This window comes from Branchiostoma floridae, chromosome 5, assembly GCF_000003815.2.
Source record: "Branchiostoma floridae strain S238N-H82 chromosome 5, Bfl_VNyyK, whole genome shotgun sequence".
Taxonomy (NCBI): Eukaryota; Metazoa; Chordata; class Leptocardii; order Amphioxiformes; family Branchiostomatidae; genus Branchiostoma; species Branchiostoma floridae.
Genome location: NC_049983.1, coordinates 9679926 through 9693687, shown reverse-complemented (window position 1 = coordinate 9693687; position 13762 = coordinate 9679926). Strand labels below are relative to the sequence as shown.

At 41.1% G+C, this 13762-nt stretch overlaps 1 protein-coding gene across 1 annotated transcript in view; it reads right to left on the bottom strand.

Annotated features, from left to right (window-relative positions):
- LOC118416778 (TBC1 domain family member 30-like) overlaps window positions 1-13762 on the bottom strand; it is a 37251-nt gene that overhangs the window by 16461 nt on the left and 7028 nt on the right. Inside the window, exon 3 of the mRNA XM_035822024.1 lies at window positions 795-856. Within this exon, the coding sequence (XP_035677917.1) occupies window positions 795-856 (62 nt within the window). The remainder of the gene's footprint in view (window positions 1-794; window positions 857-13762) is intronic.

The following is a 13762-nucleotide window of genomic DNA, read 5'->3' as shown; positions in this document are numbered from 1 at the left end:
TCCTCTAAACCCTGAAGGCCACTTTAGGTACCTATCTGGTGGAAGTAAGCCCGACGCTGGATGTACGCTGTTGCATTACTGTCGGCTTTTCCAAATGGACGATCATGCATGGCAGAAGCCTTACACACATAGCAGCTGTGATTTAGATGCCTTGGTTTAGCAAACCGCAATCCCTTAGGCACCGTAGGTGGCAGGTAAAACCACTGATATACTGTTATTGAATTCAAACCATGTAGAGTTGGAAATGGCACACATTTATTTGTCCATACATACTCCCAGTGTGCCATATGCTGGTACCAAATGTATTGTGTATTTAATGTACAAAGCTTTGATGCAATGGTATATGCCTGAATCAATTTTGAAAATGCATGTATTATTTGCAATGCCTGGGGTACTGAAATGAAATCAATATGAATTATCGAAGTTGCCCGTGCATCTGTAACAGATGCTTGGGGGTGGTACCCAACTCCATTTCTGTAGCCCTTGGGCCACACATTTGTGCTAGCCACTACAGCAGGGGGCTAGTCCGCAGGTAGTGATGTGTGTTTAACTCCCATACTCTTCCTCATTAGTGCTGAGTGCTAAGCAGAGAAAGCAGCATGTACCATTTTTAAAGTCTTTGGTATAATTCTGTCGAGGATCAAACTCACGACCTTCCAAGTACAAGGCAAACACCCACTCAAGCCACTGCACCAGATAATTATTATTCAATTACCACTATTCAATGAGTGCTACATGTATGTGTGAGCATACAAGATTTTAGAGAGTGAAAGGAATAATAATGTTGATCTCACCTGTCTGAAGCCTTTCTTGCCAGGCATGGGCTCTATGCTGAACTTCATTCTTGTGTCAATTCCTGGAAGACAAAATAAGAAAGACCACATTACAATTAATAAAAATGATTTTTGCAATATATGGGTAATTGAACATGTTTAAATCATCACTCATGAGAAGAAAGAACATATGAAATTCATCATACAAGGACATGAAGCTTTTGTTGATCTACATGTACTTGGAAGAAAAGTTGATACAATGAATACATTTCTAATACTAGATGCTCATTTGAACATGAGCTACTCGAAAGACCAGTAAATTGACACATCAGTTAATGTACAGTATTCATCTGTAAGAAATCTACATAACACATTTTTCTCAAAATCATGTAGGTATACCTATGACACAGAAACTATTACATGTAGAGCAGATAAATATATACCTAAGATATATCAAAAACTTCTAAGTTGTTTCACTGAAAAAAAAGGTACATGTAGTTTGTGCAACAGCTTTTGTACCTTTTATAAAATTCCCACAAATATTGATAAGCTAAGTATCTAATATATATGCATCAGCCCAAACTCTATTAGCTAATCCCTTGTTGGGGTAATTCCATTGTTTGTTTCATTTACATGTGCAAACAATGTGGGTATGTTTGGTACCTGTACCATCTGGGGTCAACAAGAGAACAGATTGTTTGTTTGTATTGTATGTAGCAGACCTGTAAAGCTGGCGACACTTTGTATAACTATAAGGGAGCTTCAGGCATAAGTAAATAAGTAACAAACCTCTGCACGAAAAAGAACCTATTACACACTCTGGAAAAGTTGAACTGTAATTTTCAACACCAAAATTAGACTTACACAATGTATCCTAATTTTTTACTGAACAGTACTAGTCTGACAAGGAGTGAAGAATGTGTTATACCAACACAGGTGAACTTTCAAGTTAACCCAACACACTTATTGAGTACAAAATTTAACTCTTTAAGCTAAAATTTGGATTAGCTGTAGCAAAGCCACATTGCACTACTGTAACAGTACTTAGCTAACAGACAAGCATACATTTTGTAATACTTTGTCCTACGTTGCAGGTTTGACCACTTTTGTCTCGTCTGTTCAACAGTCAACACAACAGTTTTGCAGATAGCTGCATTATAAGACTGATTGAAAGGTTTGATCCACTCACCAGGATGGACCCCTACTCTTAACGATAAGTGTGGCAGATTTTTTAGCACACTTGATGTGTGTGTCTCTCCTCAAACCTTTGCTTTAAGTCCTCTCCAAGAGGAAGTCTCTAACCAAAGCTTCAGTACTCGTCTTCATCTGAGTGAAGTGATAAAATTGACGCAAAGAGCCTTTCCCAAGGGCATAACATTTTGACCTAGGCCATTAAAACACAGTACACTTCAATCCAAAGTCCAGCGACAAGCTGCCACTACACCATGTCAACTAAACCAAACCCCGTCAATCTAATGAAGCTCAATATTTACAAACTATGAAAAGGTTGGTTTTGGTGTATGTTCCTTGGATACACTATTTAGAAATAACAGGCAGGTACAGTAGTATCCTACACAAACTCAGCGCAATAACAGAAAAAACACCAACGTGTTAGGGGTACAAGAATACAGTATTAAGGAACCAGCCAAGAATGGGGACAAAGGTCAAATATGTCTTCCTTACATCAGTGCAATATACACAGGTTAAAGTCAGGTTTTCTTCTTATTTTAGTGTTAAGTTCTGAGTCAATCCTATGGCACCCTGTTTTCTCATGCAATTACATCCAAAGATCTATATTGTACTTAGATATTATATAACTATGCCTATTATTATTCATCATATTGTACTACAACAAATTGTTCAATATACAAGATGTAACAGCTTAAAACATTACAGAGTCAAATATAATTTCATAAGTTTGATAAGCTCTCAATAACTGATACGTTTATGAAGATTAAACACTCATGTTAACGCTTTATGAAGAAAATAATATTTTCCAGTTAATATTATATCATATGTACCAATGTCCACTCGATTTTCTAGTGACACTGAAGAGGAGTCACCTGAAATGGTCAGATGTAGATACAAATGTATTTCTTTAGATAAACACACTTAACGACGTTTATTGTTTCTTATAATGTCATATATGGTAAAGTGATATTGCTGATTATCCATGTACAACAAGAACATTCAATGGCAAACTACTTATTGTCAGTATCAAAGTATACTGACTTGATTACTTAACATTTAACTCATCCAGGCTGTAGCTTTACCTGCCTTACGTCAGTGTGTGGGTGGAGAGCTTGTTACTCCTGTAACTAGGGACTTCCTACTGTACTTTTATTACCAGGAAGAAACCCCCCGTGCTGATGACGCAGGTAAGGTTATGGTATCATGGGAACCCAAATTGGTTTCAATTTGGACCGGAACAGTTTTGTTCTTCAGAATTTTTATAAGGCATATCATTCACAGCGTCGATAAAGTTTGGATATCCAGGTAATATGATATGCCAAAAAGCAACTACATAACTCAAGCATCTGGATATGATTTTGGAAACAGTCAGATGTTTCAGACAACCATCCGGTGTCTTTTGTCAGTGACACTGGAGATATCTTGTTGGAGAGAGTTTTTATATCCTAGCTGTGAATTGATATGCCAAGGAGACCTAGTTGGCAAACAGGATCTACAACTAAGATTTGAACATTTCAAGTGACACCTGCAACTATTCCGAACATTTAAGAGAAGCCATGATACATAAAACTGTTCAATATCTTCACAATGGCTATCAAGGAAGCAAACAAATGTATAGTTTTGTTTTTCTTTTCTTTTTTTTCATGAAGAATTATAAGCAAGGTAAGGTTATTGTAAAGGAAAATTGGATCGACATAGCTTTTGTTTTTAGAATTTTCATAAGCACACAATTCACAACATTTCCTAAAAAAAATTCAAAACTGTTCAATATCACAATGGCTAATAACATTACATACATTGTATACCAGGTCTTTCTTTCTAGAAGAAAGCCAGGTACAATTTTGGTTGCACTAAAATTAGATTCGAAACTATTTCCTAACCATACATGAACAGGGTATTTGCTGGTCGTAATCCCAAAGCCCATGCGATGTTGGAATTTAAACATGCCATGAACAATAGCACATTTTATTGGGCTTAACACACGCACGCTATTACCCTGAAACAGAAGAGGCAGCATGGGTCAAGAGGACGCCAACCAAATAGCTGCGCTTAATGCAAACACTATTCTCTCCTACATTGAGAGTCACAAGCTATTCCCTATAGTATAACTCTACGTTGATGGGGAAATGATATCAATGTGTTTGACGATAGTGTGGTTCTAGAAGGCAAAGAGGGCGAGGGGATATTGCAATGGGGGATGGGTACGCGTGGATTGTGATGGCGCAAGGTTTTTATCACAACCGAACCGGTACAAGCCGGCAGCGTGCGCGTAGCTCAGGCGGCGCCGCACACACGTGGAGGGGCGAACGTAAGCGGCTCGCTCGGCGGGAGCGGTGCCGACAAACACCGACTCAGACAGGGGAAGTGAGACGTTACCTTGCACGGTGGTCGAGCCCGACATTTTCTGCTGGGCGGGTACCGTCCTGCTCACCGCTGTAGCCATTACCGCTCAAGCTCCCTCCCTCAGTCAACGATCGATGCTCCTCCGTCCCTTTTGTGTTTCCGTTGATACAAACTGTACAAGACTTGGATTTCAAGCGACCAAAATAATCATCGCGATTTCAGTACCAAGGTGAGGTAGTAAAGGAAAACCCGGACGACCGGAAGAATCAGTGACGGCCTCCCTAACGCAATAACTACCCAAATATAGCTCTTGTCGTAACACGGCTCCGGAAAGGGTACGCAATCTAAAGATAACACGTTCGCTGATAGATCACCACCCAACACCGTTGCCTGGAGAAGACAGCAAGCCGTTATCTCAGAGTTTTTACCGCACACACGTATATGCTGATGCCGTCCCGGCCTAGCTAAACTATTCCGGCTTTGACGTCACCTGCTCGGTCGGCACCGCTTCTCAATAATACCGCCCATGCATAGCAGGCTCCGATGAATTGGCTAATGAATTATTAAAAAGCGCTGCGGCGCGTCTAAATTATACAGGACGGGGATATGTAACCCCTGTATAACCATACTGTCAGTTTGTTCTTTTTCAAACACAACGCTTTCTGCAAATATTTGAACAGAACTGTATTCACTACGGATATAACGGAGCCATAATAGTGATTCCATTGATGTATTGGAATATTTTTCTGCGTTATTCAACTCGTTGTCCCATCTCTGCAATATAATGGAGCAGTCCACATCAGCGTTTGACCAGAGAACGACTGTACGTTCGTCGTTTGCTATACCACTGCGGGTACTGTTGACAAGCATCTCTCGAGCAACTACCTTGGCGTCTACAGTGTACTCACACACTCAAGGTAGGGATTGTACCAACATTCTCATTCACACTTTTGTTTGAAGAGGATTTTAGCGGATGGCACATATGACTGATAAACTAACACAGCGTATAGCCCCGACCGTAACCCTTCTGTGGCGCACGGGACGTGATAAATGTTGTGCGTCATTTTTCGGGAGACGAGGTCCAGATCAATAACGGAGTTTAATCAAAAAGAATGCGCGGTTTCATCAAAGTGGAAGATTATTGCGATGGCTGGGTTCGTGCCCAAATGGTCTTTCTTGCCACCCCGTAACAAAGTTAACCTACAAGGAATTTACGATCTCTAAGCAAAGACAGGTGCAAGATATTTCGTTTGGAAGAAAAATACAAGGTGCGCAAGTTAAGGCTTTAGGGAACAAGATGTTTTATTTACGGTTACCCGAATGAAAACCTGCCGACCCTAGCTTTTTTTTTATGTAGACCGCTGGTGCGTTATCATAAGGCTAGGGATATATAAAATTGCCCCAAATCTGACATCTGTGTGATGAAAATTTCAATACAGAATTTCACGTAGTCTTGCAAATGTTCTACAGAAATTATTTATGTCACACTCTGTCAATAGATGAAGACTTTGAACAACCGATGTAAAAATGTGTAGCAAACATCGTAATACTTTTTTTTCAGTTTACATATACTTGTTATTGCAATATAGAAATTGTAGTGCCTGGTGCATTTCAGTTCTACACTGTTAAACTGTATTGGTTAGATTATTTCGGCGGGAATATGAAAAAAGACCCCCCAAAAAAGAATCCCGAACTACTGACGTAAGTTTTTTCAGGACTGTAACCAGAAACAAAACGTTAATTTTTCGAGGCCTTAATTACGTCGCGACCTTGGTGCACCGGACAGCAGCCAGGTCTTTGGGAAATTAATTAACGGTACAACAGGACAGCATCACCCTCATCCAATGGGAGCAATCAATCAACGTGTTTCAGCATATATTTGCATAAATCGATGTCATGCTCCTTTTCAAGATTATTCAACGGGTGTCGCACTGGACTGCGGCACGTTTGCGGCATCCCTGCGTCCTACATTGGGTTTGCGTTACCATTGACTTTATCATAAAGGCGGGTTCACACGTGCGTATATATTCCTTATGAGTTCCTTATGGAATTATTAGCCTCTACCAGACTCCACAGGTCGCTGGAGAAATAGGACAGATACAAATAACATGGGGTATGGTTTGCGACGAGCGAACTCCTCTCGCATGTCTTGTGCCTATTTTCAACCAGTTCCTACTATTTTTCTAGTGACCGGTGGAGCCTGGTAGAGAGTAAGACTTCCATACGGACCTCATACGGACTTGAAATGTGAACGCACGTGTGAACCCTGCTTAACGATGGGAATATGATGCAAAACGTACAAATATCACTAAAAAGACAACAAAACACACACAAGATTATTTTCCGTCGATAACATTCGATGAATGCTTTCCGAATCGCTCTACCACGGCTTCAGTAAGACTTTCTCACTTTTTCCGTCAAAAGATACATTTTGGTAAACCAGTTGAAAACATCAGAATAATTGCACTTCTGTGGCAATTGCCATACCTCAGCTTTGAACAGACACAAATTACAACTCTTGTAGACTGCCAGGCACAAATTAGAACCCTTGTACACTGACAGACACAAATTAGAGCCCTTGTACTTCTGATCTTACAATCTGAGCTCGTTCTCTTTGATTACTTTGTGCGATTGCCAGGCGCTTGTTAGCTGGTGCAATCATGTACAGGGGCTGTCAGATGAATAAATATTGCCCTTTCGCTTATGACGTCAATATGGGAAACTACAAGGAGAAGATGTACACACACTAGTGAAACCCCCTGACACACAAGGCGGATACGGCGATCAGTTCTGACGGTCCCTTTATGGGGAAAGTTCATGACCAAGCAAATGATGAAGTCTTAAAACGAACGCTGTTGGCAAAAGGGCGACGTATTTGGTTGAATCATTGTACCAAAATTGCAAGGATTGCTAATATAACGTAGGACACGCTGGCATACGTGACCATTGTAAAATAGTATTGCAGATCTTTTTTTTTTTTGTATTTGCTCATTCCATTTTCTTTGGTGGGAACATATATACCCACGAAAAATAATGAGATATCGAAGGAGATATCGAAGAAAATACACCAAAAATGATCTTCATGAAAGTAAGCAATTCTAATTTTTTTTGCTCCTACGATTGTTGGTAGGTTAGATAGCAATATTCAAAGTTGTATATTTATGCAGTTTCAAAGGCCAATAGCCTGTTTTATAAAATCTTTCCCTGGGAATAACGGTCCGCACTTGTTTTCAACGGTGTATTGCACCATTGTAAAAGGTGTACATAAAAATGCATACATTATGTAAATGTTCAAGTAATTTGCATAATTTATGATGAAATGTAAACATCGTTTTCTGCCCAACAAATTTCACACGCAATTCTATTATACTCGGGGTCGGTTTGTTGAGAGTGCCGCTAGTAAGGCTAGATACGGCCGACGGAGATAAACCCATTTTACGTCAACGCGACCTCCTTTCAGCTATACGTACAGGCGACGTCGGTACGTCGTGTGTTGAAACAGAACGTGCACGCTTCCGCACATGAAGAGCGCCGCTCCCGGACGTGCGCACCCGTTACCGGGGAAACCTGCGCCAATTTAAAACCAGGTCTCAACGGTCGGCTTGGTTACCGCTATCACACTACACACGACCTCCCCAACGCGTGTACGGGGCATAGACTGTACTATACATCCACTGTAACTGTAAGCAGAGGTATTTGAGGAGGGTAAATTAAGATTCTTTGGTGGCGTGGCAACGGAGAATTCTTATTGAGAGTCCGAGATAAGAATAGAGGCTTCGCCGAAGTCTTACAAGGATGAGAGCAGGCCTTACAGGTGATATACGGAAAGAGCAGTTTTCTTAAAATTGTACATGTGTAAGGGCGATTCCAATTTGAAAATTGAAGGGGACAATGCAAGATTTCTTTATAAACTGAGACCAACTAAGGCGGAGACTGTTTTATGAATGGAGAGAGGGATTGAAACACTACTACAGAGAGAATGCACCTTGTTGCGTTCCATTCGAATGTCTTCCAAATGTTAGATAGGAAGCCGTAAAATTTAATAACTTCCCCTGACTCTAATGGAGTTAACCAAAATCGATGGCAATCGAAGTAGCTAGCTGTGTAGACCGACTTTTACGTAACATGACGTCAGAGACTGTCGCCCATGAGGTTTTCATAGCTACCCTGTCAGGCTGTTCCATTAGTGGCCGCTTGTTCGCTCAGAATTCCGCCTACGCACATCACGTCACGTCAGGAGTTTCTACGCAAACGTACGGCGACGCGCCGGCACTAAAATAGAGCTGGAACGGTCAACACAGCAGTGGCCGCACTGAAGTGCTTTTAAGAGCGCTAGCGTAATTTCTTAGGACGGACGGAGGTTTTCTTTTAAGACAAGATTAACCCCTTATCATCGTCTTCTACATGTATCTAGTAAAAGTCTTTCTTATTGGGAAACCAACACCTGTCCATTCCCTAATATACATGTAGAACTTCCAATGTTTCGGATACATGTCATAAAAATACAAATAGCAAAACGATATATCATATATTTTTGCCAACATCCAGTTGCTTGATATTGCAAAGACAAGCGGTAGTCACAAGAAATGATAGCTTTTTGCAGTATGAACGGCTGGCAATGTGATTAGAACGTATTGTTACGAAGTCGATTGCGACATCATTTCGGATGACCTTAACATAGAGAAGAAGCGACGCCTGGTGGTTACCAGATACACATGTACACTCCAAGGCAAGCGTGTCGGTCTTTCGAATCAAACCGCATTCATTTGAGCATCACAATCATTACAAAGGATATCCAAGACAAAATATTCTGGAACGGGTCCCCAAATTGTTGTCGCGCTATTGTTGTGCAATTTACATCTCTTACTTTAGGGCAAACGGCAACATCTATCAAGACTTAGGAGGTTGGATGGAAGTGGACAAACGGGCGTCGGAGATGTGAGGCGCCACCTGGTAAACTGTTTCTGAAGTACAACTTCAGCTTCTGAGCACCAACACATTTTCTAACCACCAGGCTTTGTAAGATTCATATCATGCCACAGCAGTAGTACGATCCGACGTTTAGCCCAACATTATAAGACAATAAGCGTCATTTTGCCATTTATCACTGTTTGTTTTGCAATTTATTCCGAAGGCAATTTTTCATTATGTCGTTCAATGCCCTTGGTGAGAGCCATAGTGCATGCCATCGACGATCCATAAAATATGCTTCAGCCAGTTTACAGTTACGTCTGCCACACACCATTTCCTTCCACGGTCTGTCAACACTGCATGCGAATATTTCAGATAAACAGTTCTGTTACGCGGTAGATCACACGCCCCACATTGTCTTCGTGGGGGTGTACCGGCATTCTAGAACACCTTGTTTCTTGGGTGACGGGAGGTTTACCAAAATACACTCCACTTGTGTGAACCTGTGCGGGCTATTGCAGTGAATGGTTCTATTGTTTCAGCGCTAGTCTTGCGGTCCACTTGTACAAGCTCCGAAAACGTGCAAGGATTACCATGCTGCCTCCCGTCTTTGTTAAAAGGTATGAAAGACACGAAGATCGTGATATTTCCAAAACATTGCCATGACTAAAAAGTACCACCTCTATTCATACAAGCAAATACCAACTCTCAGATGCGCTTAAAGTCTTAGTTTTTTTTATCTTCAATAAGTCTTTGGTAAAGAAGAGAAAGTGCCTGTGATACGGAATGCCCAGCACAGCAATGTAACACCGGCAGTGCCCATGACTTTGCATGCCTATTCGCGAAAGCCGATCGTCACGTTTTCGGGATACGATCCACCACACACCATTGCACTTGTTGAGTTCCAGGTGTTTTCTTTACATAGGTAACTGTCTGTACAGGCTCCCAGCCACACAACGATGCCCTACATGCCACGCTAGAAACACTGCTAGCTTCGCATGACAAAATTCTCTATACATAGTTGTATTTCATTGATATCTTGTCAACGATTGCTGAATACTATTGCAATGTTTGCTTTTCGATTGCCTCGCGTAAAAGAAATGGCCCCAAATGACAACTACTTGAGTCACAGATACTTCGATGAACATTAAACAACGTGGACCGACACGGAGAAAGTAAAATCAAAGCAAGTGTCGCACGACATTCCTACCTGCACGTTTGTACATGAGGATGCGATCGCGAAGCTGCGTTTGCACCAATGCAAGTACACTCGTGGGTGTTCAATGCTCTGGGTCCCTTTAAAACATAATATGCCTACTAGTTTTACATTGCCAATGAAACAATGAGTGAACTTGATTGAAAAAAATACCATACAACATCAACCTCAAACACATTTCAGCTTCGGGACGTCCAGGGGATCATACTTCTGTGGCAAAAAAACACCGCTGCCACCAAATGTCGCGAGTGACCGAGCTAGCTAGCTAGGATAAGTTAGAGAGATAACTCTGAGAGGTCCAGACACGTTGCTTTACACTCCAGAACTGACTGGGCACGATGGTCGGTCGTCTTTATTGTCATCTTACAGATGGACCAAGACCCCCATATGTGGAGGGACCTGGTCCTTACACTTCAAATGTTACGCCGTAAACTTTAACTTCCACTGCACGTGCTGTATTCAACTAAGATAAAGGCGTGACATTGTCCAACAGCACAGCATACATTTGCTGGATCCGTTTAGGTTGCTCACATTCACTAGCTTCCCAGTCCAAACGATGACCCATGACGTCATTCCCAGCGTATTTATTGGGCCACGATCTATATTTGTGTCACCTACTAGTATATACCCGCCATAGAAAGCTGCTTAGCAACCATTTTATCCGCCCAAACAAACTTGTTCGAGAACTTCCATGCTCTACTAAACACCTGTCACACACTCGACCAGCTTCGGCTGCACTTGCTGGTCGTCAGGAAGTCGCCCGTTCAGAGGGTCGCGCGTATTTTCAACTTGAAAATCTATCATTCAACGTGGCTCGTTGACCTGCGACCATCGGCCGATCCGAGCCTAAATATCACCCAATGACCGAGAGAACACCGGGCGTAGAAGTGCCGAAAATGTCAGAGCTCGCACTTATACTGTGATAATTTTCTATTATAATATTATAAAAGGAAAGGGAAGTTGATGAAGGGGTTGTTGATAATGTTAATGCATATTCAGCCAGTTTCGGTAATGATCCCAATCCTCTGCCATCTGCCTTATCATAGAGTGGAAGGCCTACATGTGCATGTACCTACTACAACTACCCGTTCGTAATAGTAAAGAGAACTGGAGGGCAGTACTAGTTATTTGTTTAGCCTGCCCGTGCATGAGTACACGATCTTACAGTTCACAAGATAGAGTGCTGCCTTTCTTTTGATCCGGTACTTACCGTCCGGTACGCATGGGGGATAGGGGTGTTTTGAATATTGGCAAGTGGTTACCAGTTCCAACGGGTCAAAGCACGCGATGTATAGGGGCAAAACTGGCATCAACGTTGATGTGAATACATGACTCCGACTCGTGTTGACGTTGGATACCTCCGTATCGTGTCTCTGTGCATTAGCACATGGTGGACAACGCCTGACCTTGTAGCTATTCTTCAAGGAAACATTCCTGCAAAGTTAGTCATTCGGAAATATAATGCGATTTGCTACATGATAAGCTCATTTTATACGTTACGGCGCTGTTGATATATAGGCCCGAAAACTCAAAAGTGCTGTGTTCAATACACTTAACATATTAATTTATTATTATCATTATTTTCAGACCAAATTGCCGGTCCTTTGAAACGTCCTAGCCAACGTTGTACGTATACACTCGCTCCTTCTGGTTGTTTTCTTTTCCTTCTTTCTTTTCTTTTTTCGAGGTTACGGTTTTCTTACTACATTTTTCCTTCTTATCAAACTCCGGCACGTAAAAAGGAACAAACTGAAATAAGAAACAGTAATTTTTAAAAAAAAGTTTGAAGGGGAGTCAAGTAGGGACCGTCCCAAATTACTGTAGACTGTATAATCGGACATTGTCTGAGACTTTTGAGCAGAAGCAGTCATGGGAAAAGGCGGACGTTCTAACAGCTGCAATGACGATGTCCTATCTGTGTCAACTACCGTGTTGGTACCATCCTGTTGCCATTATCTCTCAATGCCATGCTATAAGTTGCCTATCGATCTTAAAACCATCCATAAACATGACAAACCGGAGATCTAAACACACCGTCTGCGATTTGATGAAATCCCCCAAACCCGTGCGATTCCAAATCACGCACTAGCAGCGTGCAACCCAACAACACATAAGGATCGTTGTAACTTTGCTATACTAACATCACATACCTGCACCTATGTTAAGCAGTAAAGTAAATCAACATTAACATTCTTGGTAAACTACTAGGCTTACTGTTTACATAACTTTATCATTCTTTTTGTCAATTCCCAGAATATTCCTTGACCATAAAAGAAACAGACGTTGCCCACGTCTAGTACAAATCTTCATTACCGTTGACGAATTCGATTAAAAATATAGAATACCCGTTACACATAGTAACATACACATATAACTAATTTAGCAACATAAACATCTCAACATTTCCGTTCCTGCCTTACGCTGATAAGAGTCTACGGAAAGCGGCCATCCACCGACAGGTTTTGAGTCCTACAAATGCCCTATGGACCCCATCTTTCCCTACTATTTTGGTACAGTTACAAATGCATGCAGCCAATGTTGTTTCTTGAAAAACCTGTTCGGCCAAACAATACTCTCTCCATGCAGCAACATAATGATGAATGAACATTGGCAAAATGCCAAGCGTCCTTCATATAGACAGTTTAGACAGTGGAGCCTTAGGCAATTCAATTATAGTAAGACTGTGTGAAACCACACTTACAATGGACACATTGGGTGTAAACAATGAAGTAGCTCAAAACTCCCATTTAAATTGAACTCGGGTTACCTAAATCCATATTATGAAACTCATGACACACCCTACTACAATGTATGTATATCTAGTGGTGTACATTAAGTTCAATGTCTCAATCATAACATTGTTCTTTGTAAAATTACATTTTGTTTAATATGTACAATATGAGTTCAGTAAAACTATTTGGGACCTGTGTGTAAAGTCAAGATACCAACAACCATTCGAATGTTCTGGCAAGCGTTTGTCTACCATAAACTGTGGGACAGTGTTGTAAATCAAAGTCATTACGTAACTCCAGTACTTGTAGCAGACAAGCACAATCAATGAACCACCCACATAAAGTTCACTTTCAATGCCATACATGGAAACTATAGCTTTGAAGTCATCAGCATACATGTATATCATGATTTTAACATCGGAGACTTTTGTTTTGGCAACAATATTTCACACTATGCTATGTACTTAGAAAATGCTGTGTACTGGCATATCAAATTGAATGAAGGTTGGTCTTGGTGTTACAGCAGGTACATGTAATGTATAAGCAACTGCATAATCTTGTTTTCCTAAACACATATATCACTCTGACTACTACTT